This window comes from Pelobates fuscus, chromosome 5 (assembly GCF_036172605.1).
Source record: "Pelobates fuscus isolate aPelFus1 chromosome 5, aPelFus1.pri, whole genome shotgun sequence".
NCBI classification, from domain to species: domain Eukaryota; kingdom Metazoa; phylum Chordata; class Amphibia; order Anura; family Pelobatidae; genus Pelobates; species Pelobates fuscus.
Genome location: NC_086321.1, coordinates 171,224,942 through 171,248,121, shown reverse-complemented (window position 1 = coordinate 171,248,121; position 23,180 = coordinate 171,224,942). Strand labels below are relative to the sequence as shown.

The following is a 23,180-nucleotide window of genomic DNA, read 5'->3' as shown; positions in this document are numbered from 1 at the left end:
GGATGCTTGCCTCCGTGGAAGTCAAGAGGACTTCGTTGCAGTATCCGCTCACCATTCCTGGTCTCTGCCTGAGAGCTGTTGGGAGCATCCGGACATTCCTTTCTGGTGGTTCCTATGCAGGAGACCTTTTGGTTGGGGGATCCTTGCCTTCGTGGAAGTCAAGAGGACTTCGTTGCAGGATCCGCTTTTGTTCTTGGTCTCTGCCTGGGAGCTGTTTGGAGCGTCCGGAGTTCGCTCCTTAAGAGGGGAGTTATGTCACGTTCTGTTCCTGGTTGCGGATCATTCTGGTAATGGCTTCTGGTATCCAGTACTCCTTTTGCTATTCTTGTTTAATATTTCTTGGTTTTTGGTTTTCTATTCTGTGTCTGGTTTTCTTTATGCTGGGATTTCTGGGTTCATTCCTATAGTTCGTCCCTGGATTTCCCAGTCTCCAGGTTTCCTTTAAATGTTTGTTTTATGTGCCACACCCTTATGTTTCCAGCTTTCATTATGTGTTGGAGTTCCTGCAGGCAGCGGCTCAAAGCTTCTGTCTTTTCTTGCAGGTAAGTGCTATATATGTGTTCTTAATCTGTGGTTGTTTTAGCATACATTAGGCAGTGTAGGACCTGCCAGATATGGGGTACATTGGCGTTGTTGGCAGGCTTATGCAATGTATGATCATATAGTGTGACTAAACCCCCATGATTTCCATATGTAGTACTTAGTTATTTCTCCTCTTGTTTTGCCTATGTTATCTTGTCGTGTCTTAGTTTGTATATACCTGTCCATGTTCAGCCCTGTCCCGTCATGCCCATGTTTAGTTAATGTTCCCTTATGTATTGTCATGTTCTGGGTTTAGCTTCCTATCCTTCTCTGGTTCTGGGTTCTACTAGTTATGTCTTGTTTTCATGTTTGGTGCCTGTTCTAGCTTTGTCTTGTTTCTAGTACTGGATACACCCTTGCTGCAGAGCCTCCCTATACAGCTCCTGGGAGGTCTGCTTATTTCCTAGTTCCTTGGATCCGCAGAAGCTGAATCAGGGTTCTGGTTGTGGCTGCACAAACGCTGGTGCTCAACACCAGGGGGCGTGCGGTTACCCTGCACCAGACCCTGCTAATCCACCTCCACGCTGAAGACTCCCACTTCATCAGGCATTATGGGTCCCGGTCCATGCCCCGCCACCTGGACACTGTGTCTGGGTTCCGGGCACCGGACTACCACCCTGACAGTGACGAGGGAGGGAGGGAGGGGGAGAAAGGGGAGAAAGAGTGACGAGGGAGGGAGGGGGAGAAAGGGGAGAAAGAGTGACGAGGGAGGGAGGGAGGGGGAGAAAGGGGAGAAAGAGTGACGAGGGAGGGAGGGGGAGAAAGGGGAGAGAGTGACGAGGGAGGGAGGGAGGGGGAGAAAGGGGAGAAAGAGTGACGAGGGAGGGAGGGGGAGAAAGGGGAGAGAGTGACGAGGGAGGGAGGGAGGGGGAGAAAGGGGAGAGAGTGACGAGGGAGGGAGGGAGGGGGAGAAAGGGGAGAAAGAGTGACGAGGGAGGGAGGGAGGGGGAGAAAGGGGAGAAAGAGTGACGAGGGAGGGAGGGAGGGGGAGAAAGGGGAGAAAGAGTGACGAGGGAGGGAGGGAGGGGGAGAAAGGGGAGAAAGAGTGACGAGGGAGGGAGGGAGGGGGAGAAAGGGGAGAAAGAGTGACGAGGGAGGGAGGGAGGGGGAGAAAGGGGAGAAAGAGTGACGAGGGAGGGAGGGAGGGGGAGAAAGGGGAGAAAGAGTGACGAGGGAGGGAGGGAGGGGGAGAAAGGGGAGAAAGAGTGACGAGGGAGGGAGGGAGGGGGAGAAAGGGGAGAAAGAGTGACGAGGGAGGGAGGGAGGGGGAGAAAGGGGAGAAAGAGTGACGAGGGAGGGAGGGAGGGGGAGAAAGGGGAGAAAGAGTGACGAGGGAGGGAGGGAGGGGGAGAAAGGGGAGAAAGAGTGACGAGGGAGGGAGGGAGGGGGAGAAAGGGGAGAAAGAGTGACGAGGGAGGGAGGGAGGGGGAGAAAGGGGAGAAAGAGTGACGAGGGAGGGAGGGAGGGGGAGAAAGGGGAGAAAGAGTGACGAGGGAGGGAGGGAGGGGGAGAAAGGGGAGAAAGAGTGACGAGGGAGGGAGGGAGGGGGAGAAAGGGGAGAAAGAGTGACGAGGGAGGGAGGGAGGGGGAGAAAGGGGAGAAAGAGTGACGAGGGAGGGAGGGAGGGGGAGAAAGGGGAGAAAGAGTGACGAGGGAGGGAGGGAGGGGGAGAAAGGGGAGAAAGAGTGACGAGGGAGGGAGGGAGGGGGAGAAAGGGGAGAAAGAGTGACGAGGGAGGGAGGGAGGGGGAGAAAGGGGAGAAAGAGTGACGAGGGAGGGAGGGAGGGGGAGAAAGGGGAGAAAGAGTGACGAGGGAGGGAGGGAGGGGGAGAAAGGGGAGAAAGAGTGACGAGGGAGGGAGGGAGGGGGAGAAAGGGGAGAAAGAGTGACGAGGGAGGGAGGGAGGGGGAGAAAGGGGAGAAAGAGTGACGAGGGAGGGAGGGAGGGGGAGAAAGGGGAGAAAGAGTGACGAGGGAGGGAGGGAGGGGGAGAAAGGGGAGAAAGAGTGACGAGGGAGGGAGGGAGGGGGAGAAAGGGGAGAAAGAGTGACGAGGGAGGGAGGGAGGGGGAGAAAGGGGAGAAAGAGTGACGAGGGAGGGAGGGAGGGGGAGAAAGGGGAGAAAGAGTGACGAGGGAGGGAGGGAGGGGGAGAAAGGGGAGAAAGAGTGACGAGGGAGGGAGGGAGGGGGAGAAAGGGGAGAAAGAGTGACGAGGGAGGGAGGGAGGGGGAGAAAGGGGAGAAAGAGTGACGAGGGAGGGAGGGAGGGGGAGAAAGGGGAGAAAGAGTGACGAGGGAGGGAGGGAGGGGGAGAAAGGGGAGAAAGAGTGACGAGGGAGGGAGGGAGGGGGAGAAAGGGGAGAAAGAGTGACGAGGGAGGGAGGGAGGGGGAGAAAGGGGAGAAAGAGTGACGAGGGAGGGAGGGAGGGGGAGAAAGGGGAGAAAGAGTGACGAGGGAGGGAGGGAGGGGGAGAAAGGGGAGAAAGAGTGACGAGGGAGGGAGGGAGGGGGAGAAAGGGGAGAAAGAGTGACGAGGGAGGGAGGGAGGGGGAGAAAGGGGAGAAAGAGTGACGAGGGAGGGAGGGAGGGGGAGAAAGGGGAGAAAGAGTGACGAGGGAGGGAGGGAGGGGGAGAAAGGGGAGAAAGAGTGACGAGGGAGGGAGGGAGGGGGAGAAAGGGGAGAAAGAGTGACGAGGGAGGGAGGGAGGGGGAGAAAGGGGAGAAAGAGTGACGAGGGAGGGAGGGAGGGGGAGAAAGGGGAGAAAGAGTGACGAGGGAGGGAGGGAGGGGGAGAAAGGGGAGAAAGAGTGACGAGGGAGGGAGGGAGGGGGAGAAAGGGGAGAAAGAGTGACGAGGGAGGGAGGGAGGGGGAGAAAGGGGAGAAAGAGTGACGAGGGAGGGAGGGAGGGGGAGAAAGGGGAGAAAGAGTGACGAGGGAGGGAGGGAGGGGGAGAAAGGGGAGAGAGTGACGAGGGAGGGAGGGAGGGGGAGAAAGGGGAGAAAGAGTGACGAGGGAGGGAGGGAGGGGGAGAAAGGGGAGAAAGAGTGACGAGGGAGGGAGGGAGGGGGAGAAAGGGGAGAAAGAGTGACGAGGGAGGGAGGGAGGGGGAGAAAGGGGAGAAAGAGTGACGAGGGAGGGGGAGAAAGGGGAGAAAGAGTGACGAGGGAGGGGGAGAAAGGGGAGAAAGAGTGACGAGGGAGGGAGGGAGGGGGAGAAAGGGGAGAAAGAGTGACGAGGGAGGGAGGGAGGGGGAGAAAGGGGAGAAAGAGTGACGAGGGAGGGAGGGAGGGGGAGAAAGGGGAGAAAGAGTGACGAGGGAGGGAGGGAGGGGGAGAAAGGGGAGAAAGAGTGACGAGGGAGGGAGGGAGGGGGAGAAAGGGGAGAAAGAGTGACGAGGGAGGGAGGGAGGGGGAGAAAGGGGAGAAAGAGTGACGAGGGAGGGAGGGAGGGGGAGAAAGGGGAGAAAGAGTGACGAGGGAGGGAGGGAGGGGGAGAAAGGGGAGAAAGAGTGACGAGGGAGGGAGGGAGGGGGAGAAAGGGGAGAAAGAGTGACGAGGGAGGGAGGGAGGGGGAGAAAGGGGAGAAAGAGTGACGAGGGAGGGAGGGAGGGGGAGAAAGGGGAGAAAGAGTGACGAGGGAGGGAGGGAGGGGGAGAAAGGGGAGAAAGAGTGACGAGGGAGGGAGGGAGGGGGAGAAAGGGGAGAAAGAGTGACGAGGGAGGGAGGGAGGGGGAGAAAGGGGAGAAAGAGTGACGAGGGAGGGAGGGAGGGGGAGAAAGGGGAGAAAGAGTGACGAGGGAGGGAGGGAGGGGGAGAAAGGGGAGAAAGAGTGACGAGGGAGGGAGGGAGGGGGAGAAAGGGGAGAAAGAGTGACGAGGGAGGGAGGGAGGGGGAGAAAGGGGAGAAAGAGTGACGAGGGAGGGAGGGAGGGGGAGAAAGGGGAGAAAGAGTGACGAGGGAGGGAGGGAGGGGGAGAAAGGGGAGAAAGAGTGACGAGGGAGGGAGGGAGGGGGAGAAAGGGGAGAAAGAGTGACGAGGGAGGGAGGGAGGGGGAGAAAGGGGAGAAAGAGTGACGAGGGAGGGAGGGAGGGGGAGAAAGGGGAGAAAGAGTGACGAGGGAGGGAGGGAGGGGGAGAAAGGGGAGAAAGAGTGACGAGGGAGGGAGGGAGGGGGAGAAAGGGGAGAAAGAGTGACGAGGGAGGGAGGGAGGGGGAGAAAGGGGAGAAAGAGTGACGAGGGAGGGAGGGAGGGGGAGAAAGGGGAGAAAGAGTGACGAGGGAGGGAGGGAGGGGGAGAAAGGGGAGAAAGAGTGACGAGGGAGGGAGGGAGGGGGAGAAAGGGGAGAAAGAGTGACGAGGGAGGGAGGGAGGGGGAGAAAGGGGAGAAAGAGTGACGAGGGAGGGAGGGAGGGGGAGAAAGGGGAGAAAGAGTGACGAGGGAGGGAGGGAGGGGGAGAAAGAGTGACAAGGGGGGGAGGGAGATTGACATCCATCACACACACACAAAATCACACAATCATGCAACCCTTACACACACAGAAACACACAATGCATTCCTTACACACACTCAGTGCACCCCTAACAGACGCACACACTGCATCCCGTACATACACAGAAACACACCTTGCAGCCCTTACACATACAAACACAGATTCACACAATGCATTCCTTACACACATATCAGGACATCCCCTACACACTCCACCCCCGGTGAACAAACTCATTGGTGGAACATGAAGGTGGACCCTGGGACCCAGACCTTGAGCTGTGTAAAGGGCCCCCCAAAAATGGAGCTGCTTCCCGTTCTCCCAGAACATTGATTTTTGTGACCACAGTTACAAACAGCCTCCAGAGAGCTTGTTCTACACCAGACCAGTGGAGCCAGACTGCAGCTAGAGCCCATCATCATCCTCATCTGGTTGTAAGTAGGCAATCTAGCATATTATTCGTGGCACTAATCTCTAATTTACCTCACATTAAAAAAAACACTGTAGTCCCCAGAACCACTGCAGCTTAATGTAGTGGTTCTGGTGTCTATAGCCTGTCCCTGCAGGCCTTTTAATGTAAACACGGTGGCACTCCAGCACTGGCGTTAGTTAAAATGGCAGAAAAATTATTGGAAAGGGTTAGGGGGGCTACTAATAAGGATAGGGGGAGAGGGGTAGGTAGAAAAATAATTGGAAGGGTTTAGGGGGGCTACTAAAATGGATGGGAGGAGGGGGGAGGTAGAAAGATTATTGGAAGGGGTTAGGGGAGTACTAATATGAATGGAAGGGGTTAGGGGGTACTAATATGCATGGAAGGGGTTAGGGGGTTACTAATATGCATGGAAGGGGTAGGAGGTTAATATGCGTGGAAGGAGTAGGTGGGGTTCTTTTGTGCATGGAAGGGGTAGGGGTGGTTCTAATATTCATGGGAAGGGTAGGTGTAGTTCTAATCAGGAGGATCCCGGCGCTGTATCCGGGTAAGTAAAACCCCTTCCCTGTAGTGACCCTTTAATGTTATTATTTAATAATTTATATAGCGACTGCAAATTCCGTAGCGCTGTACAATGGGATAAACAACTCCTAGTTTACGGAATAAGAATATACCCGGCGAGTAAAAATGCTATCCCCCCAGATTTTTTGGGGTTCCTACGCCCATGAATCAATTTTAGATGTTTGAAATGGACCTCTAATATATTTGGCTATGTGATTACCAGAAAAAAAAAACATTGAAAACCTATACATGGGGTTACGGTTATATTCATGAGACAATGTTAAATAAAAATACTTTGGCTATATTGTACTGACTCATTTCAGGATTATGATATTTTCTGTGAAAATTGAATTACTAATGTGTGAGAATAAACACAAATAGAAGTATAACCACTAAATGGAGCCTCCATTTGTGATAAAGCTAGACTGCTGAAAAATGTATATGTAAATTTTAATATTATAATTTATTATTATATTGTACCCTATTGTAACAATTCAATGTATGTGGGCCCATGACATACTTGAAAATGAGAGAAATCTCAATATATCCTTCCTGTGGATTACTTTAAAAATAAGATAAAAAAATATGACCAAACAACAAAAAATACGCCATTTTAAATACTCTGGGTTGCCTACTTTTTAAAATGGTATGCCATAATGGTGGGAATGTTATTACTCAAGATGTCATACTCTCTCAAAGACGACAAACGCCCTGAAAATTACTTGGTCTATTTTCCAGGTAAGAAGACTGAAATGGTCATCCCCCCATGTTTTGCCCTGTACATTTCCAAAACCCCATAAAACCTGTACATGAGGGTACTATTGTACTTGTGAGACGTTGCTGAACACAAATATTAGTGTTTTGTAGCAGGAAAACGTATAATGACGATATTGGAAAAATTGCAGTTATGGTATGGATGATTAGCTTACTAGCAAATAGAATCCCACAAATCTATGTTCTGAAAAATTCCCCCAACATAGATTAGCAAACAATCAACTAGGGCTTATTTTCGAGGTAGGACTTATATTACGAGTATCCCCCGAAAATATGCTAGCTAGTGCTTAATTTCGGGGGATTGTGTTATTTTCGGGGAAACACTGTGTGTGTGTATATATATATATATATATTTTTTTTTTTATCTTTTGCTAGAAGCGTCTCTGTAAATCAGAGTATTTGATTGGCGGCTGACATCACATGTTCTCTGCCACCTTGTTTTAATTTATGATTTTTGGTCACTGCCTAGTATTCGTCCTAAACATAGAAACATAGAATGTGACGGCAGATAAGAACCATTCGGCTCATCTAGTCTGCCCAGTTTTCTAAATACTTTCATTAGTCCCTGGCCTTATCTTATAGTTAGGATAGCCTTATGCCTATCCCACGCATGCTTAAACTCCTTTACTGTGTTTACCTCTACCACTTCAGCTGGAAGGCTATTCCATGCATCCACTACCCTCTCAGAAAGTAATACTTCCTGATATTTTTTAAAACCTTTGTCCCTCTAATTTAAGACTATGTCCTCTTGTTGTGGTAGTTTTTCTTCTTTTAAATATAGTCTCCTCCTTTACTGTGTTGATTCCCTTTAATTTATGATTTTTGGTCACTGCCCAGTATTTGTCCTAAACATGGGAAATTTTACAAAATACATATTGCCAGTTTTAGGAGTGCTTGTAAACCAATTTGTTGTTTGATGTCTGGGTGAAATCATTGCACAAACATTGCCCTGGCTCTAGTCGCAGAGCTGTGAGATTCTAGTCAAACTTGGTCTACTATATTCTTCAAGGTAATGCAGTTTATTTAAGTAAAAACAATATGTCACTATAAAAGCTGCATGTGTTCAGTGCATTTATGATATATATTTAAAAATAAGTTATTTTACAACAATCCATGTACATTTCTCAGACACATCTATAGTGTTTCATTACCCTGTTGCTGCTACCTTTATATCAAATCAGCGTTGACCATTATATAGATTGTCTGCATACAATGTATTGGACTGAAGAGAAATTATTCTAAGCCGGCAGTCCATAATAGTTAAAGGGACACTCCAGGCACCAAGACCACGTCTGCCCATTGGAGTGGTTGGGTGCCAACTCCCACTACCCTTAACCCTGCGACTGTAAATATTGCAGTTTTCATAAACTGCAATATTTACCTTGCAGGGTTAACTCCTCTACTAGACAGCCACTAGAGGGCACTTCCGGGTTTATAGCACAAATTTTGTGCTATAGCGTCGCTGGACGTCCTCACGCTATGTGAGGACCTCCAGTGTCGCTGAAATTTTCAATGCTTTCCTATGGGGAGGTCTAATGCGTGTGCGGAATGCCCATTAGGTCTCCCCCGCCAGATGACGTCGGCAGGGGAGGAGCGTGGGTGGACATGAACCAGCGCTGAGGGACATCGGTGCTGGATACAGGTAAGTCACTGAAGGAGTTTTTACCCCTCCAGCAACATGGGATGGGGGTTGGGAAGGAGAGGGGACCTGCAGTGCCAGGAAAACAAAACTGGAAAACAAACCCGGAGAGTCCCTTTAATTCAACTTTTAACTCTCTTATATTCTGTATGTAAATGACTTGGCAAATATTCCCATTTTATAATTACAAAAGCACTGCAGAATGTTGGCTATGATAATAAAAATTAATGACTGGAGTTTGTCAAATGTATTGGACAGCATCACCTAGTGGTGAACAAGAGCAGTGACATAAGCAACACTATTTTCACGAAAAATGTTACAAATGGGGAAGAAAAAAAAAATCTGTAGTAACTAGAAAAAAACAACAACAACAACAAATCTTTAACTGTGTTTACATTAGAACAAGGGTTCCAATATTCTAAAAACTACAACTTCCATGATGCTTTGTCATTCTCAATGCATGCAAGTAGCTGGTTTCTGGTCATATCAAAATAATTTACATTTATAATTTTTTCACTCTTTTATTCTCCCATCACAAGTGAACCTAGCTATACCATATCCTCAATGCCTCTCTTGTATATCTCAACTTTCATGTTTCTTGCTTTTTCTAGGTTCTCCTATGGTTTTGGTATGGATTGTATTATCATTTTCCATTGCAGTATGGTTGATTTGGAAAACAGTTGCACAGCGTCTAGATACTACGTGTAAACGGTACCCAGAATTGGTCGGTGTTAGTCGATTCGTCATGGAAGCTGAGAAAGAAAAGCCAGAAGATTCTCAGCCAGAAACTCCTCTTCCAGATTTTATTGGAGGTGTTATTGGGGTAGATCTAAAACCCATAGGCAATACACAGGAAACAACTGTAACTAATAGCTCTGCCTCATTACCTCCTATTATATCTTCTCCTGCATCAAGACCAGAGCAGAAGCAGTTGAAATTTGGTCCTTCAAAAGGAGGTAACTCAGAACCCAAAACTCAAAAGACCAGAAGGCCACCATTATCCAGGTTTATATTGGGCTCCTCAGAGGACAACTCTTCAGATGATGAATTTTCTTCCAATTCATGTAAAAGTACAAGAAAAAACAGCCTTACCAGCCTTGGCTCTCAGACTCCTTCTTTATCATCACTGCCTGAAACCGAAACTCTGACAGCAACCATGAGGTAAGGGAAACAGGATATTAGTTTGTGAAATAAATGAGATTATACATAATAAATTATTTGTTTATATTGTGCAGGCAGTGTACTATCTCTGGTATAGGTATATAAATGTATACAATTACAGTGTACTAGTTAACTAATTGCAATTCACTTGATTGACCACGTCATGGTCTGTTTGTTGCTTGATAGGTAAACAGAACATATTGTATGGTGCAAAGTTCGAAGTGTGAAGTGTGAACACTTGCATTGAGAGGAAATGGGAAAAGGAAGTGAACTGGGACTTAAAAAAATAAATTAAAAAAAAAAGAGAGAAACCAGGAGCAGAAATGTGTTGAAAACTAGTGTAACAGTAGACAATTAATAATTAGAATAAACATTTGTCAAATATTTGTATTTTCTTATTCAACCCGATATATTGTCATGGAAATATTACACTATAGATTTGAAGTGAAATTTGTAAACAATGATTTATGGACATTCTTAATTCTTGGCTTGTTTTCCCGAGTAAGCTTTTTGCAGGTCCGAGCCCTGATTAATGTTCAGGCAAGCCATCAAGTCAGAGATATAGAAGTCTTTTTTTTTTGTCAATCTTTCTTTTATTGAAGCATATTAGATGGAGTACAGAAACAAAGAAAGGGAAATGCAAAAACGGATTACATTAGAGGGTAAGTACATCGGTAGCTTGAGAAATTACATTTCCTGGGTGAGGATGCTTCATTTTTTAAATTGTGTTAAGAAAAGCGTGTTGTAGCTAGTATCAATGCCTATCCTGATAGACTATTAGAGGGTAACAGTGGGCTATGCAAAACTTAGGCACATAGTTAATAAGTAATAAGTGAGGTCATAGTAGTAAAAATAATAATGTGAAGAACCATAGGCGAAACATCACATAAGTTAAGACAGTTATATGTCAGAAGAATCAAGGCTTATGCGTTATAAATATGACATGGCAGTAGCTTATTACTGCATGCCTATCGAATCATGCTTGTTCGGCTAGCAGGTATGACATTATGCGATTAGCTGATAATATGCTCTCTGAACAGCCACTAAGTAGGAGCTGTACATGCTAGGTAGCGGGAGACAGGGTAAAATTAAAACGATAAGGTTACATTTACGTTAAAGACATGCAAATATATGAGATCACTAAAGTCTAGCTAGCAACAGCAACACTTCAACATAGATAATAGTATACCATGCAGTAAGTAGGGAGACATAAGTGGTAGCAAGCTTCTGTGTAATATCCCTTTCATAACCATTGCGTATTCTGGCTAACCAGTGCGTGGACTGGAGAGAGTCCTTGCAGTGAAAGATAAAAAGAAAAGGTATTATGTGTCCACAAACCGGTCCCCTTCAACCCATGCCGGTTCCTGGCATGCAGGTTTTCGGTGTGTGTGCGGTGCGTGTCCGTTGCTGGGCTTCTGTACCTCGCCGCAGTACGGGTGATGGTGAGGGTGACTCCCCAGTTCCAGGTTGGTATGCAGGTTTGCGTCCTCTTGCCCCAAGCTCGGTCGCCGCTGGGGTCTGGATTTACTGCGCTTAGAGGGACAGAGGAGTGGGTCTGGAGTGATGAATGTTTGTTTATGTAAGTATGTATCGGCAGATACAGGTGGAGTGTCGCTGTTGCTTCTGTGTGAAGTCAGACTGGGTGATAGGCATGTTTGGTACCTCGGTTCCTCTGGCGGTCGCTGTGGGCGGGTGTTACAACGCCATGTTCCCTGTAGTGGCTTCTCTGCGTCCGAGGGCCGCTTGTCTTCGGCCTGTATAGGCGCTCGCGCCCTTTGCCATTGGACCCATCATCAGGTCCGTGGGCCCAGGGTTCCGCCGGATCCCAAGCTTCTCCCTGGGTGTATGGCGGGCTGTGGGGGGGGATTCCTCCCTGTGAGCGCCCAGCTCAGATGAAGAGTGAGCGGGCCTCTCGACAGCGATATCCACAGGTGTGGTAATTGGTGTGCATCAGATGCCAGGGGTATCTCCGGGTGTGTGGGCCTTTGCTTGGTATTACCCCGTGTGCAAGAGTAAGTGATGGCTGCCGGTAGACCGGTGTTCGAGATTGCATGTTCTGCGCACATGGTCTCCGCCATCTTGTGTGTGGGTCTCAGGCTACTTGTCGGCGGTTTCACAGAGAGCTGTTTAGCCTGGCTTGGCTTAGCTTAGCTTGGACCAGGATCACCCCCCCGGTCCAGTGGGGGGGGGGGGGGGGGGGGGAACAGGACCGGGTCCGCAGGCTTTCCACGCGTGTCGGGCTCCGTCGGGCAGGATTGTGTTGCGGCGGCCGTCCGCTTCACTCACCGCCAGCATAGGTCCCGCCTGTTGCAGCGGGCCCCATCCTCCGAGGGACTAAAACTTCGAGAGCAAGCCTCTCCTCAGCTCAGGCAGCCCGATTTTATCGAGGGTCGCAGTAATTCGCCGACAATTCTCCCCAAAAGTCTCGATTTGTAGGCTGTGACCCTGTTTGCAGGAGCTGAGCTGTCCTGCGACCGCTCAGCTCGGCGGCCCGGCCCCGCCCCCCGTCTTTTTTTTTTTTTGTTACATTTTTTATTATTATTTTTCATTGAACTTATCGTCACGTTTTAAGTTGCAGTAAAGAGGTAGGATTCGCAGGTCCATGGCATGCAAATATACTTCAACCAGCTAGCCACGCATGCCTTCGAGAGGCAAATCAAGCAGTTCAGGGAAAACAATCTATACTGTACATCATAAATGTTGTGAAGGTTACAAACCAGCATATATGTTGAATCAAAGCATAGCAACATGTGTTTAGGTATTATGGGTAGTGTCATGGTATTTCCTATGGTATCTTGTATTAGTGTTAGCGGGAATCGTTGTGGCGTGCCCCCTGACACTGTAGACTATCCGCCCGCCTCTGGGACTTCCTGCCTGGTTGTTTTTTGTGTGTGCCCATGTTCCCAACTCCCCTATGTGATGGTGTAGACATGAGCGGCTGGCCAGGATGGAGGAGTATTGGTCATCATCTTGGATGGGCCAGCAACCTGAGGTTTCCATCGACGTCTGAGTCAATGCCGGAGTGTTTTCCTCCCCATGTGATGGGATTTCAACATGGTTCAAAATTTAGTAGGCCTGAAATCTCCATGTGGCATATACAAGTACAGGTGTTTGTTGTATCTGTTAGTTACATGTAGCTAAGATACTGTCATCAATGTACTGAGCATGTGCATCAGCTGCAGTCACACTCCTTTGTCCTTAAAATGAGTCATGCAGTCTGCCCATATGAGGTGATCCTGAATATCCTGTTCACGGATTGGTCTAAGGGTATGTGTGAGTGGAGCTATGAATGGAAGGAGTTATTGTTAATAAAAAGCATTTGCAATCTGTGCTCTGGGCTCACACATTTTTGGAACAGGAGTTCATCTGAGACCCGATCGGTAACAATAAAGACCTTTTACTTCCTGAATTGATCTGCGTCCGACTCTCTATGTGTGGCTTCTGCAGTGCTTTCCGGTAACACCCACTCCCCGTGTCATCCCCCTGTCGGCTATATGTCAGCATGCTTTGGAAATCTGGGCAGTATGCTTCTACTAGCCAATGTGTCCATATGTCTAAGTACGTTTGTCAGCGGCCCTGTGCTGTGAACGTCAAGTCTTCAAGTCATTCACTTGAATCTGAATAGAGTTCAAATTCTCACACTAATGTTGGGGGGGGGGGGGAGGGGTGTTCTCTCAGGTAAAGAGACAAAGTAGATCAGGTAGTCTGCATACGCAGCCACCATATGTGTGGAGGGTCCTGACTTGATTCCTCTTATATCTGGGTTTCTCCGAATTGCCTGTAAAACGGTTCCAGGGCCAAGATGAACAGCAAAGACGAGAGTGGGCAGCCTTGCCTGGTCCCGTTGCGAATGTGGAATGTGTCCATGTAAGCTCCATTAATACACATCTTCGCTGATGAGTCAGCATACAGTGCCGTAATCCAGTTGTACATGTTCGGGCCCATCCCCAGGGCTATGAGCGTGCTAAACAGGAAGTCCCAGCTTACTCTGTGAAAGACTTTCTCTGTGTCGGTCGATAGGAGGAGGAGGCCTGTGCTGGTCTGCTGAGCGTGGTGGATTAAGGAGATGGTCCTGGAGGTATTGTCCCTTGTCTCCCTGTGCGGTATGAACCCCACTTGGTCAGGTTTCACAAGGGACAGCATGTAAGGTGTCCGCATAGATGCCAGAATTTTAGCGAAGAGCTTTATGTCGCAATTCAATAGGGAGATAGGCTGGTAGTTGGCACAATGCTCCTTTCCCTCTTTAGGTATCAGGGCTATGTTTGCCTCTAGCGTCTGGGAGGTAAGCTTCTGTCCCTGCGTCAACGAGTAATAGGCTGACATGAAATGTGGAGAAAGGACATCTGAGAACAGTTTGTAGTATCGTATCGTCAGTCCGTCAGGACCCCGACTCTTGCCTGGTTTTGATGTCCTGAGTGCCAGTTCCTCCATGGTCAGTGGGGCTTCCAGAGCCTCTGACGCTGCCGCCGGGATATTCGTGTGTAGATTATCGGCCAGATATGTTCATATGGTCTTTATAGTCTGAGAGGTGTGGGTGCATGGCCCTCCATCAGTCAATAAGGCGGTGGGTACGAAAGGTGTGTCTGATCCTCAGGAGGATCTGCTCCGGTATCGCCGACAAGCCTGTCGAGGTGTCTGTCCGTGGGTTGAAGGCAATGTTAAATTAACCCCCAGGATCAAGAATCCGTCAGTAAGAGACATTAGCGTCTTGAATGTGGACTTTAAAAATCTTCGTTGTTTGGTGTTCGGTGCGTAGATGTTGGCTAGGGTGATGTTCTGTCCCAGTAGCGAACCCTTAACAAATATATAACGGCCATTACCATCTGTTTTGGTCTTGGTCTGTATGAATGGAATAGATTTGAGTACAAGTATCGCGGTTCCCCTCAATTTGCCCGCAGGGTTATTCCCATAGTAACAAAAAACAACAATATATACACCACAGTGGCAATAAATGTAGTGGAATATCAAGTTTAAGAATACTTAGTTTAACCCCTTAAGGACCAAACTTCTGGAATAAAAGGGAATCATGACATGTCGCACATGTCATGTGTCCTTAAGGGGTTAAAGTTAAAATACAGCCTCCCAAGATCGCTACCCAAAGAAATTACCTTTACAATATATAGAAAACCAAAACAGACATTCGGGATACGGCTGAACAAATCTACAAAAGGAACATAAAAAATATAAAGTGAAGTACAGTTATCACAATCAATCATGCGCTATACATGAATGCACTCACGAGATTGCATAGAATGAAGCGCATAAGGTGCCTCCCCCGATGTAGTGGGGGGCTAGTGGTCCCCTTTTCGTTGTAAGGTAGCCAATGGTACACAGGACTTCAAACTGGTGAGGATAGAAAATCAGTTGTTTTATTAATATAAAAAAGGTGAATAATCACCATCAGCATAGGATAAAATGTATATGTTTTTTACATTCTGTAATATTGTAATTCAACAGATTTTCTATCCTCACCCGTTTGAAGTCCTGTGTACCATTGGCTACCTTACAACGAAAAGGGGAACATTATTCCCATAGTAGCCTTGTGTAAAGATTGATTATTTAATTTTGGTGCACTATCATCCCTGAAGTGAGTTTCCTGTATATAAACTATATTTTGAGCTTTAAAATCTTTTAGAGCAAGCAAGTATTTCTCAGGGGTGTTAAGCCCTCAAGCGTTAATCGAGAGGAGTTTCCACAGGGGAAAAGGGGCTAGGTCCCAGGTTCATTCTACTTATGCTCAGGGGGGGTTTGTCGGTCGCTGGTCACAACTCCGCCTGTCCAGGGTGGGGCTGAGTGTGACGTGCTAGCGTGGTTGGGGCTGTTCCTAAAAGGCAGTCACAGAGCACGGTAGGAGCCAGGTAGGCTGGATGCCAACAGTAACGAGCAACTAATGCTCCTGCTAGAGCGACTGAGGTAGGTAAATTCCCCGGTCCAGACCAGTCACTCGCTCAGACTGTGGTCGTCCAAGCCTGAATTATCGGGAGGGGGGCGGGGTATTGATCTGTGGCAGATCAGGGATGGAAAATAAAGTAAAGGAGGTGTCACAGTAGTTCTCCCGGTTCGTCTACCTCGGAATGTCAGAATAAGTTAACAGAGGTTGTAATGCCAAACCTTGGGTCAACTAAAGGAATTCCACGTGTGCCCTCTCACTGCATCCTGACCCTGGAGACCTGCGTGCTGGTCTGAGTGCGTGTGTGAAAACGAAAGGGGTGCAGCTGTAGGTGACATATGTAGGTGCGTGCGGTATAGCATCACTCACGGCTCATAGTAGCACTGCAACCGTGCATCATTAGCAATAGTCCAAGAGTTCTTGCAAGAGCATAACAATAACAGGCCATTCAGTCAGTCCAGTGATTTCGGTGGAGATGTAGCAGCAAGCCGCTTGGTGGGTGTCAGGCAACATAATGCATAGGTAGGTTGGCATGTGCAGTTGTCGCCTTATGCAGGGTAAGGTCCAGTATGCGGAGCATGCGGTTGCCACCTAGATGTTTCCTCCATGTCGTAGTCGTTGCCGTCTTCGCTGCCCCCACCGGATGTTTAGTCGTGTGGTCTGCTACAGTCCCGTCCGTCGGCCGAAGTAGGACGCCCGTTAAATGCAGAGTTGCACTATTCCATCATCCTGTCAGAGGCCTTCAACTTACGGGGAGGGGAGAGGAGGGGGAAGGGAGGGGGAAAGGAGGGGAGAGGAGGGGGAAAGAAGGGAGAAGGGGAAGGGAAGGGAGGGGGAAACGAGGGGAGAGGAGGGGGGAAGGGAGTGGGTGTCGCACTTCATGTACTTATCAACGGTTAGTCAGAGTCGGTACTCCACAAGGTCATTGCGGCAGGTGAGGGCATGCAGGTGAAGCATCACAGGGAGTGTCTGTTTAAGATGGGGCCCCAGCTCCTCGGGTGGTCGCTTGGCGGGGTCATCTGTCCCTCTGGTGTAAGGCCGGAGGCCTCATGGCAAGTAAAAGTTTGAGGGGTCAGGCCATTTCATGTTCAATGGGGGGATGGAAATGAGAGTCCCCAAATGAACAAAGTCCGCGTGGGTACGTATCACTACAGGTCCTTCTGGTGTGGTCACTGATAGCCCTGAAGGAAAGAGCCAGCGGTACCTGGTTCCTGATGCCTGGAGGGCCCTCACAAGCCCCAGCGGGGCTGCAGGGTCTCAATGCAAGAGGCCGTTGAAAATGTCTGCCAGAATAGTCTGTAGGTGATGAGGGTCAGTTTCTACCTCAGGGAGGCCTCGAAGCCTGAGGTTATTACGCCTACCCCGGTTGTTTTGGTCTGCCACATGTAATGCCATCCCCCTCAAAATGTCCTCATGCTGTGCCTGTGTGTCACTTACTTGGGCATGGGCCGATCTGAGCTGGTCACATGTGTCCTCCACGCTGTCGCCCAGGCCCTGTATGTCCTAATGGAGGGCCTGAATATCCAGCCGGATGGATGTTTGCAGCGTGCTGTTGGCGGCTGCCAAATAAGCACGTGTGGGGAGAGATTGTAGCAGCCTGCCCCAATCGGCGACATTTCCTCAGAAGAAAAGGCCGGTGAGAGTCTTTGCGCCGTCTGAGGCCCCTTCCAACAGGGGCAGGGAGGCTAGGTCTGCAAGCGTGGAAAGTACAGTCTGAGGGATGGGGTGATAGAATTTTTTTTTAGAGTCGGCAGCCCTCTTGTGAGCCCAATGAGACTTGCCCATGGTGGTGAGTTAGGTTGGGGTTTACCGCTGTTTAACACGAGGAGGCTCAGGAGAAAAGAAAAAAGCAGCCATGTCTACTCGCGGTCAGGCCCCGTCCTCGATATAGAATTCTTTAATTCGTGAAATATATGTCTTCTTTTTGAGCCCAGAATATATGAAAGTTAGGGATTGAGCCCTCTCCAACTTTCTATAGAAAAACCACAAATACAGTATCTTATCCGTTATTTGAATCATCTCTACAATACTTTAAGAATAAGCAAAAAACAAACAAACAAAAAAAACAGCTATGTATGAGATATAGGTATAACTGAGTCCGTCACATATAAGTAGCTGATACAAATATTATTGTGAAATGTATTAATGTAACTTTGCTCAAATACACTAAATAAATTGTGAAGCACTCCACAGTGACCTAACATAGGGTGCGATCTTTCAACCTTCCTCAAGTAGGTCTATGCGGTACTTAAAACGGGCAGAGAATGGCAAATGTCCAGCTACAATTTCCTATAATTAAAGGGACACTATAGTCGCCACAACAACTACTGCTTAATGTAGTTGTTCTGGTGAGCATAATCATGTTCTTCAGGTATTTTCATGCAAACACTGCCTTTTCAGAGAATGCATGGGGACGCTGAATTTTCCTCATAGAGATGCATTGATACAATCTCCGCCCCATCCCGCCTCGTACGATTTTAGCCAATCTAATGCAAACCTGCGCAATGCTTGAAATAAGGTGAGTTCTAATTCCTTTTAGGGGGGAGGGGGAGGGAGGGCAAGCCACCTATATGGTGGGTTTAACACTATAGGGTCAGGAATACAGTTTTGTGTTCCTGACCCTATAGTGTTCCTTTAACTACAATTTATATGATGCTTTGTTAGCCTTAAAGGGACACCACAGACCCCCAAAGCAATTTAGCTTGCAGAAAAGCTTTCTGTGTGAAGAGTGTGTCCACATTTTCATTTTACAAAAAGTGCAAATATCAATGGAAATGGACACATTTATAAATTAACCTGGTTACATCCCCAACAGACAACTTCTGTTTGGTTAGCTCAGTGGAGCTAAACACAAGGAGCAGCAATTGCCTAGAGCTCCTGCCTGGCAAAGACTTCTCATTGAGTGGCATTGGGTAGTCTGTGATTGGACAGCCACAGAAAGTCTGGGTGGGGTTAGAAGGGGAAGGCTTGCAAAGGCAGCAGACAAGAGATCTGCAGGTGTTACAAACTGTTTTTAGATATAACCCGAATGATAAAATGCATGCAAGCGTTCATTGGGATATATCTACTAAACAGTGATTTTTATTTTTTTGTATTTGGGAAATGGAGTGTCTCTTGTAGTAGAAAGTGGTAAAACTCTTATGCTATTCTGGCCAAGAATATATAAAGGCAAATAGGTGTCCTTTTAATGTATTTTGATACTTACTTATGTATACACTACTAGGCAAGCATTTTAGGTGGGCGTTAAAACATGCTGTAAAATAGAAATGTTCGTGAGCAGTTGCAAAATCTAAATGAAATTAATATTTGGCATGACCACCCTTTGCCTTCAAAATAGCATAAATTCTCCTAGGTACACGTGCCCTAAGTTTTGAAAGGAAGTCACTATGTAATTTGTTTCGAACATCTTTGATAATTAGCTATAGTTCTTCTGTGGGTTCAGGAAGCCATAATTCCTTCTGTCTCCTCATGGATTCTCAGACAGGCTCTTTGGCTTTTTGTGGATCACACCATCATTTCTAGTAATCATTTTTTAGGGCCCATTATGCTCTCCCCTCCCACCCCCCCACATCGCGCAGTGTGTATATATGGCTAGAATCTCTCTAATGACAAAGTATGTATTTATGTCATTAAGTACTAAATTTTTATTCACATTTCAAGACAGAAAACTCAATATCTTCACAGGTGCAATGTTCTGTTCACAGAATATGTGGTATAGCATGTGTCCCTTTAAAGCACTTTGGGAATAAACAAGCACATTGACCTTACAGGCCATAAAAAAAAAAGGAAAAACAAAGAAATGATATGTCATCACCTGATACTGATAAACAGAGACAAGGCCAGCGTAAGATCAGTCACACCCCCTCCCACAAATGCCAGCTTTGTGTCTATTTGTCACCTCCCAGTCCCTCTGTGTCACTTTGTCTTCCCCCCAGTCTTTCTGTGTGTCTCTTTGTCTTCCCCCTCAGTGACTTTGCCCCTTTGACAGGCCCCTCTCTGTGTCTCTTGCTCCTTTCCCTGCCCCTTTCTTTGTCGTCCCCCCAAGCAACCTTGTAGGTATCTTTCTCCCCCTAGGATCTTTGTAGGTCTCTTTCTCCCCCCAGCCCCACTGTGTGTCTCCTACGCCCAGCATCTTTGAGGGTCTCTTTCTCTCCCCAGCCCCTTTGTGTCTCTTTGCCTCATTTCAGCTATCTGTGCCTCTTCCCACCAGCCCTCTGTGGTCCTTCCCCTCTCTCCTGCAACCTGTGTGATTTTCCCTCCTCATCAGGCCTCTGTGTGCTTCTCATCCACCCCCCCCAGCCCTCCGTGTGCCTCATCCTTTCCCCCTCAGCCTTCTGTGTGCCTCCCCCTGCAACCTGTGTGCCTTTCCCCCCTCCGGTGTTTTTATTTTCTAAAAACACCTTAGATACAACTGGGTAATCCCTGAATCCTGTACTGGTAGGGGTTCCACGAGGACAGGGTTGGGTACCACTGTTCTATGCTAATCTCTCTATAATTTATGTTTTCATCTTTTAAGTAAATCCATACCCCTTAACAGCAGTGTCCAGTAAAGCAGGAAGTAAATGGGGACACCGACACTAGGGACACAGAGACATGGGGACACAGACTGGGAGACTAGGGGACACTGATACACTAGGGACACAGGCATGGAGACTTGGGGACACAGACATTTGGGGACACTGGGAGACATGGGAACACTAGGGACACTGAGAGACATGGAGACAGACACTGGGAGACATGGGGACACTGAGACACTGGCTGGGAGACATAGGGACACTGTGAGAAATGGGGACACTGGGACACTAGAGACACTGTCTGGAAGACCTGTGGACACTGGGAGACTTGGGGACAGACATTTGGGGACACAGACATTTGGGGACACAGACATTTGGGGACACAGAGACATGGGGACACAGACACTAGGATCACAGACACTAGGGACACAGACACTAGGGACACAGACACTGGGAGACTAGAGGACACTGGGAGCCATGGGGACACTGGCTGGGAGACATGCTTCTCATCCACCCCCCCCAGCCCTCCGTGTGCCTCATCCTTTCCCCCTCAGCCTTCTGTGTGCCTCCCCCTGCAACCTGTGTGACTCTCCTCCCCCCCAGCCCTCTGTATGCTCATCTTCCTCCCCCCAGCCCTCTGTGTGTTCATCTTCCTCCCCCCCCAGCCCTCTGTGTGCTCATCTTCCTCCCCCCCCAGCCCTCTGTGTGCTCATCTTCCTCCCCCCCCAGCCCTCTGTGTGCTCATCTTCCTCCCCCCCCAGCCCTCTGTGTGCTCATCTTCCTCCCCCCCCAGCCCTCTGTGTGCTCATCTTCCTCCCCCCCCAGCCCTCTGTGTGCTCATCTTCCTCCCCCCCCAGCCCTCTGTGTGCTCATCTTCCTCCCCCCCCCACCCCTCTGTGTGCTCATCTTCCTCCCCCCCCACCCCTCTGTGTGCTCATCTTCCTCCCCCCCCCACCCCTCTGTGTGCTCATCTTCCTCCCCCCCCCACCCCTCTGTGTGCTCATCTTCCTCCCCCCCCCCACCCCTCTGTGTGCTCATCTTCCTCCCCCCCCAGCCCTCTGTGTGCTCATCTTCCTCCCCCCCAGCCCTCTGTGTGCTCATCTTCCTCCCCCCCCAGCCCTCTGTGTGCTCATCTTCCTCCCCCCCCAGCCCTCTGTGTGCTCATCTTCCTCCCCCCCAGCCCTCTGTGTGCTCATCTTCCTCCCCCCCCAGCCCTCTGTGTGCTCATCTTCCTCCCCCCCAGCCCTCTGTGTGCTCATCTTCCTCCCCCCCCAGCCCTCTGTGTGCTCATCTTCCTCCCCCCCCAGCCCTCTGTGTGCTCATCTTCCTCCCCCCCCAGCCCTCTGTGTGCTCATCTTCCTCCCCCCCCAGCCCTCTGTGTGCTCATCTTCCTCCCCCCCCAGCCCTCTGTGTGCTCATCTTCCTCCCCCCCCAGCCCTCTGTGTGCTCATCTTCCTCCCCCCCCAGCCCTCTGTGTGCTCATCTTCCTCCCCCCCCAGCCCTCTGTGTGCTCATCTTCCTCCCCCCAGCCCTCTGTGTGCTCATCTTCCTCCCCCCCCAGCCCTCTGTGTGCTCATCTTCCTCCCCCCCCAGCCCTCTGTGTGCTCATCTTCCTCCCCCCCCAGCCCTCTGTGTGCTCATCTTCCTCCCCCCCAGCCCTCTGTGTGCTCATCTTCCTCCCCCCCCAGCCCTCTGTGTGCTCATCTTCCTCCCCCCCAGCCCTCTGTGTGCTCATCTTCCTCCCCCCCAGCCCTCTGTGTGCTCATCTTCCTCCCCCCCCAGCCCTCTGTGTGCTCATCTTCCTCCCCCCCCCAGCCCTCTGTGTGCTCATCTTCCTCCCCCCCAGCCCTCTGTGTGCCTCTTCCTCCCCCCCGCCCTCTTCCTCCCCCCCAGCCCTCTGTGTGCGTCTTCCTCCCCCCCGCGCCCTCTTCCTCCCCCCCAGCCCTCTTCCTCCCCCCCAGCCCTCTGTGTGCGTCTTCCTCCCCCCCGCGCCCTCTTCCTCCCCCCCAGCCCTCTTCCTCCCCCCCAGCCCTCTTCCTCCCCCCCAGCCCTCTGTGTGCGTCTTCCTCCCCCCCCGCGCCCTCTTCCTCCCCCCCGCGCCCTCTTGCTCCCCCCCAGCCCTCTGTGTGCCTCTTCCTCCCCCCCGCCCTCTGTGTGCCTCTTCCTCCCCCCCCGCCCTCTGTGTGCCTCTTCCTCCCCCCCGCCCTCTGTGTGCCTCTTCCTCCCCCCCCGCCCTCTGTGTGCCTCTTCCTCCCCCCCCGCCCTCTTCCTCCCCCCCAGCCCTCTGTGTGCCTCTTCCTCCCCCCCGCCCTCTTCCTCCCCCCCAGCCCTCTGTGTGCCTCTTCCTCCCCCCCGCCCTCTGTGTGCCTCTTCCTCCCCCCCCGCCCTCTGTGTGCCTCTTCCTCCCCCCCCGCCCTCTTCCTCCCCCCCAGCCCTCTGTGTGCCTCTTCCTCCCCCCCGCCCTCTTCCTCCCCCCCAGCCCTCTGTGTGCCTCTTCCTCCCCCCCTCTTCCTCCCCCCCAGCCCTCTGTGTGCCTCTTCCTCCCCCCCCAGCCCTCTGTGTGCCTCTTCCTCCCCCCCCCCAGCCCTCTGTGTGCCTCTTCCTCCCCCCCCCAGCCCTCTGTGTGCCTCTTCCTCCCCCCCCCCAGCCCTCTGTGTGCCTCTTCCTCCCCCCCCCCCAGCCCTCTGTGTGCCTCTTCTTAACCCCTCTCTTGGAGTCTCTCCCCCCATGCTTGCTCACCTTCCTTCATGTAGTGTGGCAGAGCTGCGGGCTGTAGTGGAGCAGTCAACAGAAGCTCCTCTACCTGCGGTCCCCGGCTCAGCCACACTATAGGCAGTGACCAACGGGAGGGGAGCGATGTGCTGAGTACTCCCCTGCCAGTTACCCTCTGGGCATTGCGCCCCCGCAGAAGCAATCAGATTCCAAGCTCTCCACTATGGCCAAGACCAAAGAGCTGTCCAAGGATGTTTCTGTGGACAGGTGTCTTGTATACTTGACAAAGACCTTAAGGGTCAAAACTTTGTATTTTGGTTCGTGGGTCCAACAAAGTTGCCTTGGTTTGGGAGACTTTGGAGTGCCTGGATTACTTTCTATATTTAACTGTACATTTGGTCCTTTGGTAATGGGACTGATCCGGTTAGCACCC

General features: G+C 50.2%; 1 protein-coding gene across 4 annotated transcripts in view; it reads left to right on the top strand.

The window, feature by feature from the left end:
• The window catches only part of ACACB (acetyl-CoA carboxylase beta), a 159,948-nt gene that overhangs the window by 28,298 nt on the left and 108,470 nt on the right, over window positions 1-23,180 (top strand). For all 4 annotated transcript variants that reach the window (XM_063454679.1, XM_063454677.1, XM_063454678.1 and 1 more), the window contains exon 2: window positions 9,082-9,631. In XM_063454679.1, coding sequence (XP_063310749.1) covers window positions 9,090-9,631 — 542 coding nt within the window. In that variant the 5' untranslated portion in view covers window positions 9,082-9,089. The remainder of the gene's footprint in view (window positions 1-9,081; window positions 9,632-23,180) is intronic.